This window comes from Macaca mulatta, chromosome 5, assembly GCF_049350105.2.
Source record: "Macaca mulatta isolate MMU2019108-1 chromosome 5, T2T-MMU8v2.0, whole genome shotgun sequence".
NCBI classification, from domain to species: domain Eukaryota; kingdom Metazoa; phylum Chordata; class Mammalia; order Primates; family Cercopithecidae; genus Macaca; species Macaca mulatta.
The window spans coordinates 117,092,849-117,116,239 of NC_133410.1; the positions used below are offsets into that span (position 1 = coordinate 117,092,849).

The 23,391-nt window shown below is 40.6% G+C and overlaps 1 protein-coding gene across 1 annotated transcript in view; it reads left to right on the plus strand.

Moving 5' to 3' along the window:
* The first annotated feature begins 20,772 nt into the window (after window positions 1-20,772).
* LOC144340954 (uncharacterized) overlaps window positions 20,773-23,391 on the plus strand; it is a 98,391-nt gene continuing 95,772 nt past the window's right edge. Inside the window, exon 1 of the mRNA XM_078002584.1 lies at window positions 20,773-20,810. Coding sequence (XP_077858710.1) covers window positions 20,773-20,810 — 38 coding nt within the window. The remainder of the gene's footprint in view (window positions 20,811-23,391) is intronic.

Sequence of the window (23,391 nt, forward strand, 5' to 3'; positions counted from 1 at the left end):
TCTAGGTTGCACATTCCTTATGAGAATCCATTGAATACCTGATGGTCTGAGGCGGAATAGTTTCATCACGAAGCCATTCCCTTGATCCATGGAAAAATTATCTTCCACAAAACCAGTCGCTGGTGCCGAAAAGGCTGGAGACCACTGGCTTAAACTATGTAGAACATTTGACACTAATAACCACACCTTTCTTAAAACTTCTGGTCTAATTTCATTTCTTCTTTCCAAATTAGATCAGATACCCTAATTAGAAGTTATTATAGAATGCTACATTTTTCCCACAGAACACTTAACAGAGATTGTAAACAACTGCTTAAGAGGGTGGAACTTGATGCCAGACTGCCAGGATTCAAATCCTGCTCTAACATGTACTAGGTGACTTTGGCCAAGTTTTCTCTGTATTTCCATTGCCTCATCTATAAAATGAGGATAATAATGGCACCTACCTCATAGGTTGCTATGAGTACTAAATGTGTTAATATTCATAAACTCCTTAGAATAATATAACTGGCAAATAGTAAGCACTGTGTTTACAAGCTCTGTAGATTATTTGATTAAAGTTTGTGGTCTCTACTAGGTTGTAAATTCCATGAGGATAAGAATCATGTCTACTCTGCCTACCATTTTATGTCCCCTGCCTAGTTCTGTGTCTTTGGCATCAAATGTTTGCTAAATGAGTGAAGGAATAAATGTACAAATGAGGAAATGAGGGGGAAAAATCAAACAATGGCTGTGGGATAGGCACCATCTCATATGAATATAGTGCACCCACACAGCGATCATCCCATATCTCACTCATTCTGGTCACTGCCAAACACCTATTCTAGACCATTTTCCTGGAATGTTCCCTTCTTGACAGAACTCAGTTAACTGTTCTTCTCTTCTAGGTCTCATCTCCTGACTTGCATGTTTCTGACTATATAAACTGAGCTTTGAGAAATGCTTATGGTTCCTTCAATCTTGGCAACATGAATACATACCACATTCCAAGGAGGAATGCACTTCCTCCTTGGCCCTCAGTTTTGCTCACTCACTTGATTTAATGTTTCCCCCAAACCTAAAAGTCCAAGGCTGGTGTGTGTTTAGGCTGATACTGAAACTCAGGTCTTCTGACTCACGATGTATGATGCCATTTAAACTCTAGAAATTTGCCATTTTAGGATAAAAGTTTAAGAAATGTGGCAATCTACTACTCAAGGTACTTACTTATTCTCCTCTTTATTTCTCTGAGTTAAGATCTTTCCATTTTGGCTACATATAAAAGTGTGGTTCCTATCCAATATTTCCTAGTATTACTACATATTTGATAATGTCAGCTTTGCATTAGCAACTTTGCTTTGTTTTTACTGTTGTTGCATTCTCTGTCATCTTTAAAAGGGAGCACCTAATGGAATTTAAATCATATAAAACACTGGGACCATGACAAACATTATTTTCCTAAAATGGAAGCTTACAGGGTTACAAAATCAGCACTGTAATAAAATGGTGGCAAAGATCCTCATGTCTTCAGGGTACAAGATGATAATAGGATGTGAGAGAAAAGGGATGATAGCAAACAGACTTTATCTAAAAATCTTAGTTTGGTTTTCTCATGTAATATTCAGCCACTATATTGTGAATATGTGCATACTATAAAATATCTGGACACAGAAACAAAATTTGAAGGCTACATAACAAATTATGGGTATCCAAATTAATTTATCTCTTCCTGTTTATTTCCTTCAGACAGAATAATTAGTAGAACCTGGTTGAGGAGGTAGATTTCTTGGCCCTTGAAAGTCAGGAGAATTAAATACAAGAGAACCGTAGGATGCCTGGAGTCAAAGATCACAAAAAGTGCTCCTTGCCGGGCGCGGTGGCTCACGCCTGTAATCCCAGCACTTTGGGAGGCCGAGGCGGGCGGATCACAAGGTCAGGAGATCGAGACCACGGTGAAACCCCGTCTCTACTAAAAATACAAAAAATTAGCTGGGCGCGGTGGCGGGCGCCTGTAGTCCCAGCTACTCAGGAGGCTGAGGCAGGAGAATGGCGTAAAACCCAGGAGGCGGAGCTTGCAGTGAGCCAATATCGCGCCACTGCACTCCAGCCTGGGCGACAGAGCGAGACTCCGTCTCAAAAAAAAAAAAAAAGTGCTCCTCAAATCAACCATCTCTCACTATCTCAATTTTCCCTCTGAAGAGTTCTCTGCAAAATGAAGCTGGAAACGGTTGTTAGATATATAAGAAGATTGTGTTTACCCAGAAACAAGTCTTTATCTAAGACTAAAAAAGTGGTAGTGAATTCTGAATTATGTTTTTTTTTTAAAAATCATAAAACATTTAAACTCAACACAGACACAAAAACACAGCACATTTCAAAGTTAACACTAAGAACTTTTATAAATGTAAATTTTGTTGTTGTTGGATATTTATCTAGTGATACTGTTGACTATTTGCCTGATGTTAGAATAAAAGTTTAAAATTTTGTGTCAAAGAGACAACATATAGATGGACTCAAAATAATGAAGTCTATTTTTTCTGTCATTTACCCTCCCACAGGTGAATAAGTGGGCCACTTTGCTCCACATAGTCATTCAGGGATCCAAGTTTTCTCCATCTTTCTAACTGACTTCATTTGCCTTTGAGAACATCATATCATACTTATCTGGTATACCACCTATCTTTTTCACTGTCCTGTCCCAGTTGATTAAAATCTGTGGTCTTGTTTGTTTTTCTGTGGTTTATTTTTGTTTGGCTGGTTTCTCCTCATCTCCCCTACCTCTAAATGGTGCTTGAACTATTTCTTTTTTCTATTATTACTCACTCCCTAAGTGATCTCATCTAGTCCTGTGGTATTAAATAGCCTCTATATTGATGGCTTCCACATTAATACTTTTAGTCTGGATCCCTCTTCTGACCTACAGACCCAGATGTTCTATGGGTCACTCGTCACCTCAGTTGGAGTCTAATAGACATCATCATCATGACATATCCAAAATAGAGTTACAAGTATTCCCCCCAAGTCCTCTTATAGTCTTCGCAATTTAACTTAACACTAATCCTGTTTCAAGTTCCTCAAGCCAAAAATCTTGGTGTCACCTTTGACTCTTTTTTTTCCTCTCTTATCCCCTTTATCCAATCCCTGAGCAAATCTTCACGGCTTTATCTTCAGAATATCCAGAATTCAACAGCTTCTCCTCCCACTGCCATTAATTTGTCTGTGCTACTATTTGCTCTCATTTTGTTTCCTATAATGGCCTAATACCAAGTTGGCATTTCAAATCTTTCCTCCCTGCTTTATTTTTTTCTTTAGCATTTGTTCCTAATAAACTATATATTATACTTCTTTACCTTTTTTATTGTCTGAGTTCAAGGAGGGCAGGGATTTTGTCCTCTTTTGTTCACTGACACATCACCAGCATTTTGAACGCTGCCTGTGTCATGGGATCCTTCACCAGCCAGAAACCTCTGTGGCTGGCAGTGCCTTCTGCCTGAACATTACTCATGCCCACTGGGTTCATCACACCCACTCAGCCTGGCAGGCTGTGCTTGGCTTGCACTACTGGCCTGGCTCCCACACCTGCCAAGGTCAAGCCAGGTGCAGAACAGCAAGGGGTGTGTAAGTGAGCAAGTGTGGGGTCCAGCCACTGTGCACAGCCAGGCATGCTGGCTGCTTCAACAGGGCGGGTGGTTGTGCGAGGCTATGGCTGGATCAGGGTGTACCACAAGCAGCTTCTGCTTCAGGTACCGACGTCTGGCTGAGGGGAACACAGTGGCGCCTGGAAGCTTGGAGACACCAGGAAGTGCAGAGTCCCAAAGAAGTTGTCACAGCCCTGGCTCGGGCAGCCCCTAGATGTGAGCTCCCCAAAGGGCCACAGCTCTTCTCTCCCTCTCGATGCCAGCAATGTGGTGAGCAGGAGGTGGGGGGGTGTGTTTCAGCCCTGTTTGTATTACAGCTCATTCAGTCCCACCATTCAGCAGGTCTCGAGTTCTTGTCCCATGTCCAGGAGGAAAGAGGTTCATGGACGACTGGAGGGTGAGCAAATCAGAGAGGAGATTTACTGAACGACAGAACAGCTCTCAGAAGACCTGAGTGGGTAACTCCTTTCCACAGACAGGTCTTCCTGAGGAGTCAAGGAGACCTGAAGTTGGTAGCTCCCCCCTGTAGCTGGTAGTCCCGACATCTGTGTGGGTCTGCCTGAGTCCAGGGTTTTTATGGGCTCAGAAGGGAGGAAGTGCATGCTGATTGGTCCACCGGTGGCCATGGGCAGGATAGGAAAAAGTACCGCAAGTTCTCACTCCACAGCAGACTCCACCCAGAACCGGCAGCCTGGTCCCCAGGCTTCAGGCCTTCCCTGACTAGTAGGTGGGATTTCACCAGGGACCCACCCCTTTCCACCCAGGAGCCTGTCTGTCTCCTGCTGCCATTAACATGCCTTCCATGGCACCCAGGCTGTTCATGTCCAGGGGGCGCCTGCAGGCCAGTGCTGAACCACCCTCATCCCCACTTTGGCCTCCCTCCCATGCTTGTCGGCATCCAAATTTTGGAGGGAGTCGAGTCAGCATGGCACGCCAGTGTTGCCCTGAGCGCACACACATGCAGCTGGGTTGTGACAGCACCCAGGCTCAGCCACGACTTTGCTTTGCCTTGGAGTGGATGCCAGGAGCAGGGAAGAGGCCAGGGAGCAGGAGCAGGCACTTTCAAGCCTGCAGGGGCAAGGGGCTTCCTGGGTCCCCCAAGAGCACAGGGATTCCCAGAACTGGAGCTGAAGCTAGGTGGCTGCAGCTGTGCCCAGGAGCACAGGGCCTCCCTTGCCCCACCACCAACTTGGTAGGGGGCAGGGCTGCTGCCCCTACCAGCTCTGCAGAACATGCAGCCTTGTCCATGCCTCCCCTGCTGCAGCTGGCATCCCCACAGCGGCTATTCCACACAGGCCACTGCCACCATCGCCTGCATGAAGTAGGCTCAGTAAATATTCGTTGAAAGAATGAATGACTGTTGTTTCTTCTCCGTTGTCTACTTTTCCTCAACTTTCTTCTCCATTGTCTGTTTTCTTCAACTTCATGGTTGAAACTCAGTCCCAGGATGGTCCAGGTTTACCACCCAGAGATGGAAGAGGGAATGGAGGAGTGAACATGCCGTGTTTCCAAGTCTTAACCTGGAAATAACGTATGTCAATTCCACTGGTACTCCATCAGGGAAACATTGGATACATGGCCATCTCTAGCTGCAAGGGAGTTTGGAAATAGCATTCCTAGCTTGTGAGCCACGGGCTCACATACGTCTCTATAATTTAGAATAAAGAAAGAACATAATCTCTGAACAGCTGGAAGTTTCCATCTTACTTGGATTTATAACAGCTTATTTTATCCAGAATGACAATGGAATTAAACTGCTTTAAAGTCCCAAAGTGAATTACAGACCGAAGGTAGACCAAGTTGTTCAATAATATGCAAACCCTGGAGTATTTTACAAGCTATTGAACACAGATTTGCTTACTAAAGCATGGCTGAGAGAAATCCCATTTAAAGACCATACCAAGTCCCATATATTCTTACTAATTGCTTTAGACAGAAATTGCCCAGAACATATGGACCATATCTTCAGACTTGTATTATTTTATTATTTAGTGCAACTTGCAAAAGTTGTACAGAAATAATATTGGAACTGAGGTGGAAAAGAAATGTGGGTCAAAACTCCTGAAATAGTGTAAAGAAAGGAATTTGTTACTGAGTTTCCTATCTTGTCACCTCAATTACTGCAACTCCTAAATTAACAAAACATTGGACTGACTTTCCTCCTTCTAAAAGAGTCTAACAACCTATGAAATAACCTCAAGAGATTCCAGCAGAACTTGGCAAAGGAAAAAATAAATGAAACATTCAAAAAGAGAACTGGAAGATGGAGTGTAGAAAACCTGCAAATCCAAGACCAAGCACAGATCCTTGCGGGAAACATAGTCTCAGGTATTGAAATTAATCAGACTAGAAATAACAGTATTATGCTTTACCTAACATTTAAAAATGTTTTAAATCCTTTTAAGTCTTGTAAAATTAATTAATTGAAGTTAATTCCCACAATTGGCAAATAGAGTTTATGTTCTCATGCATCAGGATAGAAATGTAATAAAAAAGTGTTTGTTCATTGGGCCTCCTTTTTCAGCATCTAAAATGTGTTAAGTGCCTGAAAATAAGCATGGTTCGTATCTAAAAGGCTTTTGTTGACCTACTGCAAGACTTTATGATATTTTAGGCAATGACTTTGTTTCTCTGCCAAGGAATCCAAAGAAACAGTGTCAAATAGCCATCCTTTCCTCTGGTTTTCACTGTGTCACATGAAGGGTATTCAAATAAAGACAGCTGATGGGAGCAAGGCAAGAAGATGAGGCGCTTAACTGTATACTTAAAACTAGTATCTCAATTGTTGTAACTCCAAACTACTGTGACTCAGCTTTTAAACATTCTCTCCTCTCCTTTTTAAATTATTAACAAGATTTGGATTTCATCAAATATAATTTATTAACACATGTAAAACTTTTAGTATATGATTTGCAAAGTTAAATTTTAGTTACTATTTTAAAAGTTTCTTTTCTTGATTATAGCTATATCAGAAACACTCAGTTTATTGAAAAAGTTATACACCTTGATGTGCTGAGCATTATTTGTTTTTTTTAATTTTTTTTTTATTATTATACTTTAAGTTCTAGGGTACATGTGCACAACGTGCAGGTTTGTTTCATATGTATACATGTGCCATGTTGGTATGCTGCACCCATTAACTCGTCATTTACATTAGGTATATCTCCTAATGCTATCCCTCCCCTTTCTCCCTCCCCACAACAGGCCCCGGTGTGTGATGTTCCCCTTCCTGTGTCCAAGGGATCTCATTGTTCAATTCCCACCTATGAGTGAGAACATGCAGTGTTTGGTTTTCTGTTCTTGCGATAGTTTGCTGAGAATGATGGTTTCCAGCTGCATCCATGTCCCTACAAAGGACACGAACTCATCCTTGTTTATGGCTGCATAGTATTCCATGGTGTATATGTGCCACGTTTTCTTAATCCAGTCTGTCATTGATGCACATTTGGGTTGATTCCAAGTCTTTGCTATTGTGAATAGTGCTGCAGTGTGTGTGCATGTGTCTTTATAGCAGCATGATTTATAATACCCAGTAATGGGATGGCTGGGACAAATTGTATTTCTAGTTCTATTTCTAGTTCTAGATCCTTGAGGAATTGCCACACTGTTTTCCACAATGGTTGAACTAGTTTACAGTCCCACCAACAGTATAAAAGTGTTCCTATTTCTCCATATCCTCTCCAGCACCTGTTGTTTCCTGACTTTTTAATGATCGCTATTCTAACTGGTGTGAGATGGTATCTCATTGTGGTTTTGATTTGCATTTCTCTGATGGTGAGTGATGATAAGCATTTTTTCATGTGTCTGTTGGCTGTATAAATGTCTTCTTTTGAGAAGTGTCTGTTCATGTCGTTTGCCCACTTTTTGTTGGGGTTGTTTGGTTTTTTCTTGTAAATTTGTTTGAGTTCTTTGTAGGTTCTGGATATTAGCCCTTTGTCAGATGAGTAGATTGCAAAAATTTTCTCCCATTCTGTAGGTTGCCTGTTCACTCTGAACAGTTATTTATTCTCCAATGTTAAAGTCATTCTCCAATCAACTTTGTTCCATTGCTGGTGATAGCTGAGTTCCTTTTGAGGGGGAGATGTTCTCTGATTTTTTTAATTTCCAGCTTTTCTGTAGCTTCTTTTGCTGTGCAGAAGCTCTTTAGTTTAATTAGATCCCATTTGTCAATTTTGGCTTTTGTTGCCGTTGCTTTTGGTGTTTTAGACATGAAGTCCTTGCCCATGCCTATGTCCTGAATGGTATTGCCTAGGTTTTCTTCTAGGGTTTTTATGGTTTTAGGTCTAACATTTAAGTCTCTAATCCATCTTGAATTAATTTTCGTATAAGGAGTAAGGAAAGGATCCAGTTTCAGCTTTCCACTTATGGCTAGTCAGTTTTCCCAGTGCCATTTATTAAATAGGGAATCCTTTCCCAATTTCTTGTTTTTGTCAGGTTTGTCAAAGATCAGATGGCTGTGGATGTGTGGTATTATTTCTGAGGGCTCTGTTCTGTTCCATTGGTCTATATCTCTGTTTTGGTACCAGTACCATGCTGTTTTGGTTACTGTAGCCTTGTAGTTTGAAGTCAGGTAGCGTGATGCCTTCAGTTTTGTTCTTTTGGCTTAGGATTGTCTTGGCAATGCGGGGTCTTTTTTGGTTCAATATGAACATTAAAGTAGTTTTTTCCAGTTCTATGAAGAAAGTCATTGGTAGCTTAAGGGGGATGCCATTGAATCTTAAATTACCTTGGGCAATATGGCAATTTTCACAATATTGATTCTTCCTATCCATGAGCATGGTATGTTATTCCATTTGTTTGTGTCCTCTTTTATTTCACTGAGCAGTGGTTTATAGTTCTCCTTGAAGAGGTCCTTCACATTCCTTGTAAGTTGGATTCCTAGGTATTTTATTCTCTTTGAAGCAATTGTGAATGGGAGTTCATCCATGATTTGGCTCTCTGTTTGTCTGTTACTGGTGTATAAGAATGCTTGTGATTTTCGCACATTGGTTTTGTATCCTGAGACTTTGCTGAAGTTGCTTATCAGCTTAAGGAGATTTTGGGCTGAGACAATGGGGTTTTCTAAATATACAATCATGTCATCTGCAAACAGAGACAATTTGAGTTCCTCTTTTCCTAATTGAATACCCTTGATTTCTTTCTTTTGCCTGATCGCCCTAGCCAGAACTTCCAACACTGTGTTGGATAGGAGTGGTGAGAGAGGGCATCCCTGTCTTGTGCCAGTTTTCAAAGGGAATGCTTCCAGTTTTTGCCCATTCAGTATGATATTGGCTGTGGCTTTGTTATAAATAGCTCTTATTATTTTGAGATATGTTCCATCAAAACCGAATTTATTGAGTTTATAGCATGAAAGGCTGTTGAATTTTGTCAAAGGCCTTTTCTGCATCTATTGAGATAATCATGTGGTTTTTGTCTTTGGTTCTGTTTATATGCTGGATTACATTTATTGATTTGCATATGTTGAACCAACCTTGCATTCCAGGGATGAAGCCCACTTGATCATGGTGGATAAGCTTTTTGATGTGCTACTGGATTCGGTTTGCCAGTATTTTATTGAGGATTTTTGCATCGATGTTCATCAGGGATATTGGTCTAAAATTCTCTTTTTTTGTTGTGTCTCTGCCAGGCTTTGATATCAAGATGATTTTGGCCTCATAAAATGAGTTAGGGAGGATTCCCTCTTTTTCTATTGATTGGAATAGTTTCAGAAGGAATGGTACCAGCTCCTCCTTGTACCTCTGGTAGAATTCAGCTGTGAATCCGTCTGGTCCTGGACGTCTTTTGGTTGGTAGGCTATTAATTATTGCCTCAATTTCAGAGCCTGCTATTGATCTATTCAGGGATTCAACTTCTTTCTGGTTTAGTCTTGGGAGAGTGTATGTGTCCAGGAATTTATCCATTTCTTCTAGGTTTTCTAGTTTATTTGCGTAGAGGTGTTAATAGTATCCTCTGATGGTAGTTTGTATTTCTGTGGGGTCGGTGGTGATATCCCCTTTATCATTTTTTATTGCGTCTATTTGATTCTTCTCTCTTTTCTTCTTTGTTAGTCTTGCTAGCGGTCTATCAATTTTGTTGATCTTTTCAAAAAACCAGCTCCTGGATTCATTGATTTTTTGAAGGGTTTTTTGTGTCTCTATCTCCTTCATTGATTTTTTGAAGGGTTTTTTGTGTCTCTATCTCCTTCAGTTCTGCTCTGATCTTAGTTATTTCTTGCCTTCTGCTAGCTTTTGAACGTGTTTGCTCTTGCTTCTCTAGTTCTTTTAATTGTGATGTTAGAGTGTCAATTTTAGATCGTTCCTGCTTTCTTTTGTGGGCATTTAGTGCTATAAATTTCCCTCTACACACTGCTTTAAATGTGTCCCGGAGATCCTGGTATGTTGTACCATTGTTCTCACTGGTTTCAAAGAACATCTTTATTTCTGCCTTCTTTTCATTATGTATCCAGTAGTCATTCAGGAGCAGTTTCCTGTAGTTGTTCAGTTGCCATGTAGTTGAGCAGTTTTGAGTGAGTTTCTTAGTCCTGAGTTCTAGTTTTATTGCACTGTGGTCTGAGAGACAGTTTGTTATAATTTCTGTTCTTGTACATTTGCTGAGGAGTGCTTTACTTCCAACTATGTGGTCAATTTTGGAATAAGTGTGATGTGGTGCTGAGAAGAATGTATATTCTGTTGATTTGGGGTGGAGAGTTCTGTAGATGTCTATTAGGTCTGCTTGGTGCAGAGTTGAGTTCAATTCCTGGATATCCTTGTTAACTTTCTGTCTCATTGATCTGTCTAATGTTGACAGTGGGGTGTTAAAGTCTCCCATTATTATTGTATGGGAGTCTAAGTCTCTTTGTAAGTCTCTAAGGACTTGCTTTATGAATCTGGGAGCTCCTGTATTGGGTGCATATATATTTAGGATAGTTAACTCTTCCTGATGAATTGATCCCTTTACTATTATGTAATGGCCTTCTTTGTCTCTTTTGATCTTTGTTGGTTTAAAGTCTGTTTTATCAGAGACTAGGATTGCAACCCCTGCCTTTTCTTGTTTTCCATTTGCTTGGTAGATCTTCCTCCATCCCTTTATTTTGAGCCTATGTGTGTCTCTGCATATGAGATGGGTCTCCTGAATATAGCAAACTTATGGATCTTGAGTCTGTATTGAATTTGCCAGTCTGTGTCTTTTAATTGAACCATTTAGTCCATTTACATTTAAGGTTAATATTGTTCTGTGTGAACTTGATCCTGTCATTATGATATTAGCTGGTTATTTTGCTCATTAGTTGATGCAGTTTCTTCCTAGCATCCATGGTCTTTACATTTTAGCATGTTTTTGCAATGGTTGGTACTGGTCGTTCCTTTCCATGTTTAGTGCTTCCTTCAGGATCTCTTAAGGGCAGGCCTGGTGGTGACAAAATCTCTAAGAATTTGCTTGTCTGTAAAGGATTTTATTTCTCCTTCACTTACGAAACTTAGTTTGGCTGGATATGAAATTCTGGGTTTAAAATTCTTTTCTTTAAGAATGTTGAATAATGGTCCCCACTCTCTTCTGGCTTGTACAGTTTCTGCTGAGAGATCTGCTGTTAGTCTGATGGGCTTCCCTTTTTGGGTAACCTAACCTTTCTCTCTGGCTGTCTTTAACATTTTTTCCTTCATTTCAACTTTGGTGAATCTGACAATTATGTGTCTTGGAGTTGCTCTTCTTGAGGAGTATCTTTGTGGTGTTCTCTGTATTTCCTGAATTTGAATGTTGGCCTGCCTTGCTAGGTTGGGGAAGTTCTCCTGGATAATATCCTGCAGAGTGTTTTCCAACTTTGTTCTATTCTCCCCATCACTTTCACGCACACCAATCAGACATAGATTTGGTCTTTTCACATAATCCCATATTTCTTGGAGGCTTTGTTCCTTTCTTTTTACTTTTTTTTCTCCAAACTTCTCCTCGCTTCATTTCATTCATTTGATCTTCAATCACTGATAATCTTTCTTCCAGTTGATTGAGTTGGTTACTGAAGCTTGTGAATTTGTCACATATTTCTCGTGTCATGGTATTCATCTCTATCAGTTTGTTTATGGACTTCTCTGCATTGGTTATTCTAGTTATCCATTCTTCCATTCTTTTTTCAAGGTTTTTAGTTTCTTTGCGCTGGGTACATAGTTCCTCCTTTAGCTCTGAGAAGTTCGATTGACTGAAGCCTTCTTCTCTCAACTTGTTAAGGTCATTCTCCAACCAACTTTGTTCCATTGCTGGTGATGAGCTGAGTTCCTTTTGAGGGGGAGATGTTCTCTGATTTTTTGAATTTCCAGCTTTTCTGCATTGCTTTTTCCCCATCTTTGTGGTTTTATCCGCCTTTGGTCTTTGATGATGGTGACATGCTGATGGGGTTTTGGTGTGGGTGTCCTTTCTGTTTGTTAGTTTTCCTTCTAACAGTCAAGACCCTCAGCTGCAGGTCTGTTGGAGTTTGTTTAAGGTCCACTCCAGACCCTGTTTGCCTGGGTATCAGCAGTAGAGACTGCAGAAGATAGAATATTGCTGAACAGCATGTGTTGCTGTCTGATTCTTGCTGTGGAAACTTTGTCTCAGAGGTGTACCCAGCCGTGTGAGGTGTGAGGTGTCCGTCTGCACCTAGTGGGGAATGTCTCCCAGTTAGGCTACTCAGGGGTCAGGGACCCACTTGAGCAGGCAGTCTGTCCATTCTCAGATCTCAACTTCCATACTGGGAGAACCACTGCTCTCTTCAAACCTGTCAGATAGGGACATTTACATCTGCTGAGGTTTCTGCTGCTTTTTATTTAGCTATGCCCTGTCCCCAGAGGTGGAGTCTACAGAGGCAGACAGGCCTCCTTGAGCTGCGGTGGGCTCCACCCACTTCCAACTTCCCGGAGGCTTTTTTTACCTACTTAAGCCTCAGCAATGGCGGGTGCCCTTCCCCCAGCCTGGCTGCCACCTTGCAGTTAGATCTCAGACTGCTGTGCTAGCAATGAGGGAGGCTCCGTGGATGTGGGACCCTTTGGGTCAGGCATGGGATGTAATCTCCTGGTGTGCCATTTGCTAAAACCCTTGGTAAAGCACAGTATTGGGGTTGGAGTTACCTGATTTTCCAGGTGTTGTGTGTCTCAGTTTCCCTTGGTTAGGAAAAGGAATTCCCTTCCCCCTCGCGCTTCTCAGGTGAGGCAATGCCTTGCCCTGCTTCAGTTCTCGCTGGTTGGGCTGCACTTGTGGACCAGCACCAACTGTCTGACACGCCCCAGTGAGATGAACTCGGTACCTCAGTTGAAAATGCAGAAATCTCCCGTCTTCTGTGTTGCTCACCCTGGGAGCTGGAGGCTGGAGCTGTTCCTATTTGGCTATCTTGGGCACCCCTCGCATTTACTTGTTTTTAAGGACTTCACTACTTGTTGGAAATTTACAAAAAAACTTCATAAACTGTGAAACCCAATAAATAGATAAAGAGCATTTTCCATTTTCATAATACCATAATCTACTTTAGCTGTAATACCAAAGTACCAGCACCAATTTTTAAATCAGAAGAGATTTCTATCCAATTTTAAATAAAATAGTGCTTAGCGTGAGCAAAATAATCCTTTCCCTTTTTGTTAGCACTACTTCCCCAATATTAATTGTTAAATCCTTCAACAATCCCTTTTAGGGATTATTCCTTAAAAGATTAGCATGTTGCCTAAATGGGACCTTAAAATCATTGAACCTGAAGTAACTGCAAAGAACAAATTAATTTTGAAACAATTAAAATATGGCAATAAGCATTTGAAATCATTTGGGCTCTAAATGGTAATCAGAATTTAACTCTCTCACCTTCATGCCATTTTCACAGCTGAGGGGTGCTAATTTTACTTGCATTGTAGTATAGAATCATTTGGATTTTTAAAGTGGGTCTCAATCAGCAATTATTTTTATAATACTGAGTCTGTAGTGGTCTTGTTTATTTCACATTTTATGGTTAGATTGTCTAGTCCAGCTGGCTATATCCAGTCTCCAGGATCCAAACCTTGCAAGGCAATGAGAACAGTATGGCTGTGCTGTCTGGAAGGCCAACTTCACAATCCTGTGGCAAGTAGAGCCTGAGAAATATTTGTTGAAACCTTATTCTGCTCAGTTCTGTGGGTTCAGCCTACATTTGCCAATAGCTTTATAATCACTTTTCCTCATGGCCATACTTCTTAGCTATCAAATAGGTTATGATTATTTTCCCATTTTTCTTAAGATTATGTAAATGAGACAGAGGAAAGGAAAGTTATTTTTCTATGAAATAAGGCATATAATAGGGTATGTATTAATTCAGATTTACTGTGTTAAGACTAGAGACTGCCAGTCATCTGCTGAACAGAGCGTGGGGTTCGTATATACTGTACATTCCTAGCACATTTTTGTTCTCATTCCCAATCTTCTGAAACAATTAGTCCATTGCCTCTCCAACCCATTCAGATTCACTCTGTAGCAGACATGGTTGTGATCTGTAATATTTGCTAAAAGCCAAGAATGTATTACTCTTCTGACTTAATACACCTGCAAACAATGGATCATGTGACCCATCTGGTGGCCTATATAGAATGCTTTTATGCAACTTCCTTTTAAAGAAATATTTGGCAGTTGAACTCATAAAACCATAACTTGAAATGATAGCCTTTTCCTCTGCTAATCCATATGGTTTCCCCTGGTTCGCTGGGGTTGGAGGTTTTGAAATACAATTGTACATATGCTTCCAATACACCAAATTTAAAAGAAATCCCTTTCCAGGTGAAGTGCAAAGCATGTTGAATTGCATTCTTACAAAAAACATAAAGTACATGCTCCTTGGGATTATTGCTAAGATATTTATAGAAAACAAAATCCCAGTCCAGGCTTTGCAAATGTGGGCAGACCCATAGGCATTCTTTGGAATATGAAATATTTCACAGCCTGGTATTTTTTGGTTACTCTTTCCTAAAAAACATACAGCATTTTTTTCAAGCTTAGGCAAAGAGGCTAGTGATTGATTTATGATTTACTTAAATGTCCTTTCTATTTCTTGAGCTGAGGGGCAAGGAGAGGCTCTGTTAGGGTGGGATGTCAGGTAAAAACCTGTCTTCGGTTCCCTTTTGGCTGGCAGCCTATCTGCTCACTGCCTCTGCCTTCTCGATGGTCACATACATGTTCATGGCATCTGACATTTTATAACAATGCATGATTTTATGCCTTTCCCATAATATTGATAAAAGTACTATCACCAGTGTTGATAACCTACAAAATGTGCTGTAAAATGTGACCCTGTTTCATGGGCGTTGCACCCACAGTCACATTCTAATCCCTGCACACTTTGAAGAACCTCTGCTGATAAGCACTGTTCTGCTCCACTCCATCATCCCACTGTGAGTCACTGGCAAACACACCCCTACCCTTATGATAATATCCCAGATGCTCAACACGGCCATCTTCACCTTAACCACCGTGGGACAGCACACTGGCTTTCAGTTCCTCAGAAGGGCCCATCTTCCCTCATAAGACCTTTGCTGTTCCTTTAGCCTAGGATACTTCCCATCTGTCCAACATTCATTTCCCACCCCTCGAACACACACACACACGTACGTTTTTACTGACTCTGACTCAGCTTTCAACTCTCAGTTTAATATCATTTACTCAAACTATGGCCTTCCCCAATCCCACACTTCTAAATTAGAATCTCCTATAGCAATGACTCAAGTACCTGATACTTCTTTTTCACAACAAATATCACTATTTGAAAATACATATATATTTGTTGTGACTTGGTTTTAAAGTGTCTTCCCTCACTAGGCTAACAGCAAGCTCCATCAAGACAGTCTGGGTCTCTCACTTTCCACTGTAGCCCCAGCAACTAGAATGTAGCAAACACTCAATAAATAAGTATTTGTTGAAAGAATAAATTTTGTTTCCACATTGCATGTCAGGAGCAAAGGTCTCAGTACATTGGTCAAACATCTTCCAAAGGTTCTGGGTCCCTGCACTAAGATGAAGTTTAAAAAAAAAAAAATTGAGATGTGCCTTTTAATCATTACAGGGTAGCATGTCCAGAGATGGCTATCCAGTCTTGGATCATTCAGGCATCCTTCAGAAGAGCAGCTATCTCACCTCCTGTCTGGTCCTAGTAGGAGAGGGCTAACAGCAGGTGGCCATGCAATCCCTTTGCATGACAGGTAGAAGCTATTTGGATGTTTCCCTGTGTTCTCCACACAGATTTTAGTCCTTCCCCACTTTCTTCTGGACATCTTTCTCCACCTGAAAAGCTAGAAGGCATTAATCATTCCCAATAACTATCTTTGTCTTCTAACATTGTTAAGTGGAGTTGGGGAATGTTACCTTTCACAATGCCTCAAACCAGATTGTCACACGTTGTTAAGCCTGGACTCCATGGAGACCACATCATATAAGCTCCAAGTCCAATCCTTCATCCATAGAGCTCTCTAACTAGGGGAGATTAATGTGCATGCCACTACTTTGTTGCAGGATTGCTACTGCCTCAAGACTTTCTTATGCAGCTACAGCACAAACCATGGTTACAGAATGTTCAAACTAGCAGTTTCAACCCTATCACTTTCTTGTCCAGAATTTCTGTCAATCCCTTTGCATGACATGAGGAGAATTCTTCTTAGTAATAGAGGACAGAGTCTCATGAGAGGAACTCAGTGACCCTCCAAAGGCAATCTGTGATGAATAGCATAGTCCTGGAGCCACTCCCATTAACAACTCCTAACTCTAGGCAGGCCCTGGGTCAGGTGTGCATTCTCCATAGCTGGCTTATGACCCATGGCTGTAATCACCAAAGACACTCCTTAGCATCTTCCAAGGCCATAAGCAAGGCTAGTAGCTATAACAAATAAATTATTATCAGAAATTCTTGCTGAAGCCAGCTGACTTTACAGTTCTTGGGCCACTTCTTTTAAATGTCGTTCCCTTGCAGTTCCTATTGGTCTTGGCTATGCATAATTTATTACTTCTCTTTTTAAAGCGCTATCAGTAATCAATAAGAATATAAACACACCAACTGTTTATAAATGTTCTCAAAGCAACTGTTTTCCCATGCCATGTTATTCTTTTCGCAGCGGTAACTAGAACAATTGATGTCCTTTTTATGTCAGTTGTTTTGCTCAGGTTGAGCCACAGCTAAATGAAACATTAGCTCGTCTTAAGGAAGAACATGCTACCCTGGAACTTGTAAGTCAGGATGAATCATTTAAAGCATAGTTGAAACTCAGCAGTGCTGTAGCACATTTGAGGATTCAATATATTAAAGAATGTCTATTGTGTACATTATGTTGAGATATTTTTCCCAACTAGCAAATCCTAACTAAATTCCTACCCTGCAAATCACTTTTTGGTAATTATTAAAGTTATTGAAGTCTTTATCCATATTACATGTATTTGGTAGTTTAACACTACCATGTAACTGTTTAATTAATATATGGCTAATGCCTTCATTAAGTCACTCAATAAATATTTATTAAATGCTTACTACATACCAGTCACCATAGTGTTGGTGATACAACAGTGAAATAAGTCTCTCTCCCTGCCTTCGAGTTCCTGCTTTCAGTCTACTCCATCTCTGCATTTGAATTTTTCATTAAACTCTGGAGAATGGGCACTAGGTCTCATTCATCTCTGCACTCTCAGTGTCCTACTGAGTGCCTGGCAAACAATAGATCCACAATGAAGGCTTGTTGAATAAGTGAATAAATAAACAAAGGAATGAACTAAGAACTAGAGGCTACTGAACAAATATCTAAAGATCTAGGTAGCCCAGAGACCATTGGACTAAGAAGCGATATCCATTTTTCTCTCTCTTTGAGTTTAGAAAACAAAATAGACTTAATCTTTGCCATGATTCCTGACATCTGGCTCCCAACTAGCCTCCAGAACCTGCCATTTTCCCATGAACATATTATTTCCTCCTGCTCTTTCATTTGTTCTATATGAAAAAGTTGTCCAGAGTAGCACAAGGAGCAAGCTGTTTAGTTTAATAAGCAGGTAATTAGCCGGGGCTTCTTCCCCTTCTATCGCCCAAAGCAGGTCACGTGGTGGGTTATTGCTAGCTTTTGAGATTTATCTAATACATGCATTTTCTTCTGTGAATTTATTAGATCAGTCCTGAGCCTCAGGTGACCCAGAAATCTGGTGCCTTATAGGAAGTAGAATGTAACAAAAATGTGATTCTTGTGTCCTGAAATTCACTATGTATGTGAACTCCACATTTGAGTAGGGCATAGAATCAATCTGCAATTCTTTACTAACAATGGCTCAAAGAGTCACCCCGTCCCCCTGAGCCTAGGAAGAGCCTATTTAAGTGATTGCTCAGGAGGTTCCCTGAAGATGTTCGGACATTCAGCACCAAGTACCATCCCCTGGATGCTTCCACTTAGAGATCTAGGGAGAAATCGGGCTTTGTCCATTAAGACTGAGAGGAAAGTTCTAGTTAGTGAAGAAGAATGATCAACATAATGTCATTTGTCTGCATATAGATCATTAGCCTGAACATTTTTGTTTCTGGGTTTGAAGCAATCACCATACATGAATCATGTTACTTTCAAGACTATGATAATTCTGGCAGATTATAAAACAGCAAAATAAATAAATAAGAAAAAAGGCTACGATAACTGTGTAGAACAGAGAACTCTTCAAAAGCTTCTTTGGCAAGAATAGTATTCATTCATTTAATTAAAAACTTACCTACAAAGTGAGAGACAGCAAACTAGCCAAAAAAGATGAGTATAGACGGGTTCCTGTCCTGGAGGGACTTACAATCTAAGGAGTAAGAGGAGGTCAAAGGAAGGGAGATTATTCCGAATTTATTAAGTGTTGTGGAAGAATGTATACAAACTGCTCTGACAGTAAAGAGGTATGCAAAATCTGCTCTAATTTATACAATGGAGGCTGTGTAGCTCAGTGGTTAAGAATGCAAGCTCTGGAGACAAATGACCCAACCCACAGTCCAGTATCAAGCCTCACAGGGCACGAAGACTAAAGGACTAAATGAGTTAATACAAGCACTTGGTGAACACTCAACAGTTATTAGCTCTTCTCCCCGAATGAAGCTATCAGGCTTGTTCTATCCATTACTATTTGAAATGATCTTTGCCCGATGTGTAACTCCATTTTTTTCTCATTATTGAATATTAATTCCACTCTCCCAAGTCTTTGCTAAAAATATAAATACAAATTGTTGTTGAGCATTAGCTGTTAAAAGCTGTTTCCAAGACCAGTGAATGTGTTGGCAACACCAACAACAACAAAATCAGGCTTGAAAGGGTGTAGGTCCCAAAAACAGTCCCTTGGAGGTGGCTGCTAGTGCAACATGAAAGAGTACTCAAGTCTCCCAGGGTCTAGGAAACAAGTTTTTTCAGTACAAACAGGTATACTGTTGAGCCCCAGGAGAGATGAAGGGACTCCAACTGATAAATTTTAAGGCATGGCCACAGGCAGTTCCAAATACTTGTTTAATCCCAAAGCTATCTTTGGGTTATATTTTGAGGATGGGGTGAGGAAGTCCGTCCCTACCTCTTCATTTTTCACAGGGAAAGAGGGAAATTTCTAAACTCCAGCCCTTGGAGGAAAGGACTAGAAACACTTCCGGACTCTCTTGACTCCTCCTTCCCAAGAAAGGGGGAATGATCTCTCTGATTGGTGACATAGGAAAGAAGAAATAGCGTTGGTCTTTGGTCACTTTTCTCTCTCTTTTAGAGGGCCTGATCTCAGGATGCTATGGACTGAATTGTGTTCCCCTACAAAAGAGATATTAAATTCCAAACCCCCAATGCCTTAGAATGTGACCTTATTTAGAAATAGGGTCTTTAAAGAGGTAATCAAGTTAAAATGAGGTTATCAGTGTGGTCCCTAATTCAATATGATGGGTTTCCTTATAAAATGAGGAAATCTGGACAGAAACAGATGCAAGAAGAGGGAAGGTAAAGTCAAGAGGTAGGCAGAACATCATGTGATGATGAAGGAAGAGATAAGAGTTAATGCCACCACAAGGCAAGGCATGTGTGGGGCTACCAGAAGCCGGAAGAGGCAATGAAGGATTCTTCCTGTGTAGGCTTCAGAGGGAGCATGGCCCCACTGACATCTTAATTGCAGACTTCCAGTATCCAGCACTGTAAGACCATACATTTCTGTTGTTCTAAGCTCTAGCAAACTAGTACCCAAGACACTTTCTCCATTCACCCTGCCATAGAGTGCCTTCCCCTACAAAGAAACCTGCATGTTCATCCTGTTCAGTGACTAAAAGTGTTGAAGTAAATAGATGTGAAGTGGGTATGGCCAGGAAGGGGGTCCCCTTTTCTCAAAAGATTTCACTGGTAGCAAAGCGAATCATTTGATGTGTATCTTATTTCTCAATTGTTCCTGAATTTTGAGTGGGGAGAGAGGCCTGATTTTCTAGCCTAAACCCCAAATCTAGGCTGAGGCACCTACTTTACATGTATTAATGAATGTAACCTTCATAATAAGCCTATAGGAATATGTCCTATTATTATGCCCGTTTTATAGATGAGAGAAGAGGTCACATAACTTTCCCAAGGACAATGAATGCTGAGGACTGAACTGCAGGCAGCCTGGGTCCAGAGTCTACATCCTTGCCCACTAAGGGGTGCTACCTCCCCAAGGGCTACATTCCAAGGAATAAGTCATTAAATCGTTCTATTAAAAGGGATTCTAAGGGTAATCACTGTGGTCCTCCCTATGTACATGTTAATAAGTTTGTATGCCTTTTCTCCAATTAAAAAAAATAATAAAATAAAAGAGATTCTGTGGTCAAATTTATGAAGAGAACCCTGAGTGAAATGTTTTCTTTAATCTCTTCTAATCTCCTCAGAGTCCTTACAATGCCAACATGCCTTGTGACTCTTAATCAGGATATGGAGCACAGCGTTTGACCACAGAGCACTTTTCAGGGAGCACTTCTTGGGACTGGTGTTCTGAAGAACACCAATTTGGGAAACACTGAGAGAATATTTTGAGTGGGAAGTACTCTTTCATTTGGATATAGTCTAGAATCTTTTGCAATTTCTATAAGCCAGTGAAAATGCTTAGAAATCCCTTAGTTTAAATTTTACAAAGAGTTTTATAGGGTTTATAGGGAAGGCTGGGCATTGAGATCCATGCACTGAAGCAGACACATGTCCCAGGCACAGAAATAGAAGACACTGGAATGACTGCAACACGGGAACACAGCAAGGACTGCGGAAGGTAAGGCACAGCCTCACAGGAGGATGGGATGATTTCATGGAGGAGCTGGGCTTGAGTGGGCCTTGAAGGATGGGTGTGACTTCAGGCAATCATTTTGGATTAACTACCTGAGGAAAAAATCACTTTGTTCCAGGATGGGGTCAGATATCCTGCTGACTCCTGAGATCTGTTTTGATCCCACAGTTTGGACAGAGTAATTTTCCTACAGCTAAGCAGAGATTATAAATTGTAGCCCTTAGGGAGGATGTGACCAGCAGATCCTTGTTTGGACAACACAATGTGGTTGGCGTGTGTGTATACGTATGTGTATGTGTATGTGTAGGTTTAATTTCACGTATGTACTCCTGGGACTCACCATCTCTCCCATTTTACTTTCCTGTCCAGTCCCAGAAGTCATCTGAGTTCCCCTTTCTAGGCTGATGTAATCACATGCACAACTAAAAGATGATGTGCCTTTACGCCCCTGTCAATATTTCAGTATTGACTGACAGTATCATGGGAAACATCAGAGAGGAAGGTTCTTCCCAACCATTTTCAGCATATATGTTTTGTTACTTACCACAACCTGCCTTCAAAATGGTATGTATGTATATATATATATATACACACACACATACACACACCATTATAATAGTGGTATATATATTTGCACTAGTCCTGTCTATTCAGTATTCAAGTTCAGTATTTTATATAATGGATTATATTACATTAAACTAGATAGATCTATCATCCTCTTAAATGTGGTGGGAAAAGGAGAGGCACAGGATGCCAAGTAATTTAAAATGTAATCTTTAAAAATCATTAGATAATGATCTGCAGGCCAGCTAAGTCATTTTCCTAAGGAGATTTTTGTCTTGAAATCTTTTATAGTTTTGGTTGTTCTATACCAGTATGGTTGCTTCACTAATGTTCAGAAAGTAAACATTATATGCTCACAACATATTGGTATGGTCATAGGCACTTGAGTGCAATAAAATACATCCCTACCCACAATACTCTCAGTAGAAGCATCACTACAAGAACTGCTCTATGCCTGTTTATATTAATAATTACAGTCACAGGAGGTCTGGACTATGATGTCAACAGAAAAGCTATTTTGAGCTCATTTTTTCCTTTGCTTCTCAAGAGGGGCAGAGATACTCATTTCACTTCCCCAGTCAAATTCGTTTCTCACTTTCAGCAATGCTGCAAACAGAATTGACTTTTTTCTTTCACCTTTGCACCGGCATTTTCCTAGTGGGACATTGTGACTCTGAGAGTCCACAGGATTTTGCAGAGCAGTACTGTGAAAATGCCCTGACTTCTGACTTCCTAACCTCCCCTCTGGGCACTCATTCCCTCTGAAGGGCTTGGGTGGTGGGAAGAACAGGGCAGAAGATTGTGCCAGCAGCAGTCGCTCCCTCACTGGAGAGGGGTTGCCCCTGTCCCTTAGCAGATATTGCTGTCTGTGCCTTCCTCTCATGGGGCAGGAAACTGCACTCATTTGGACAGTAGGGCACTGAGAGCAGCCAGCATTGAAATGTTTATAAGTCAACAGAAAACAATGAGTTGGAAAGGGTGGAGCAGAGTACTTTGTTCTTCATTATAAACCCTGCACTAATTGATGGGTTAACTAAATATTATTAGTATAATTTTTTTAAGTTTAAGTCCTCCCTTAAATGTTTGGGCTGCTGCCGCAACCCCTTGCTACCCTTTGCAGGCAAAGCTTCCTGAAGGAATTGTCTACACTTCCTATATCTCCTTCTTCACCTCTCCTTCAATCTTACTGAAAAAAAAAAGGAAAAGAAGTTGCAATGTATAAAGGATTTTTATCAATATGTGCATAGAATTTTAAATATTTGGCTAGTACTAAAAGGCTTTAATGAAAACTCACACTCCCCCCCAGCCCACATTCCTGTTCCCCTATCCCACTCCCAGAGGAAACCACCTTCAACTTTTATGCTGTTTTTACTGGTAACTATTTGCTGCTATTTCTTGATCTATTTTAATTTTTTAAAATTCACCTTCTGTTATAGAAGTTGAACTCTGTCAAGACACACACTCACATAAACACACACACACACACAGAACTTCCCTTTCTTCATCCTCTCAATATCAATTTCCTATAAGGTTTGGCTAAGTCAGTAGTCACAGTCACTGACATTACTATGAGCAGTAAGTATTCACTGCTTGACCCAAGTTGTTCCTTATGAATATTGTGGTTTATCCTGGAGTTTAAACTGTCTTTGCTTAACTTTCCATGGAGCTAACATTTTTTTTTCTAAATGTTCTGATAGAGCTGCTGAAACTCTACTAATAATTTTTGCCAGAAATGTGAACACATCAGTTCCTTTTTCACCTGGCAACCTCCCTCCTAAAGACCTCTGTCTTCTACCCCAGGTAGGATAAGCTGGTTGCCCTCTAGAAAGACCAGTGCATGAAACCCCGCTTTTTCTCTGTTGCATCCCCTTCTATTAATCAAGGTAAGGTAATTGCCATTATAAATAGATCTCAAAATGTATAAAAACACGCTACTGAAGTCTATTTCCTGCTCACTGCTATGGACCGCATTGTGTTTCCCCTTCCTGTGCCATATGCAGTG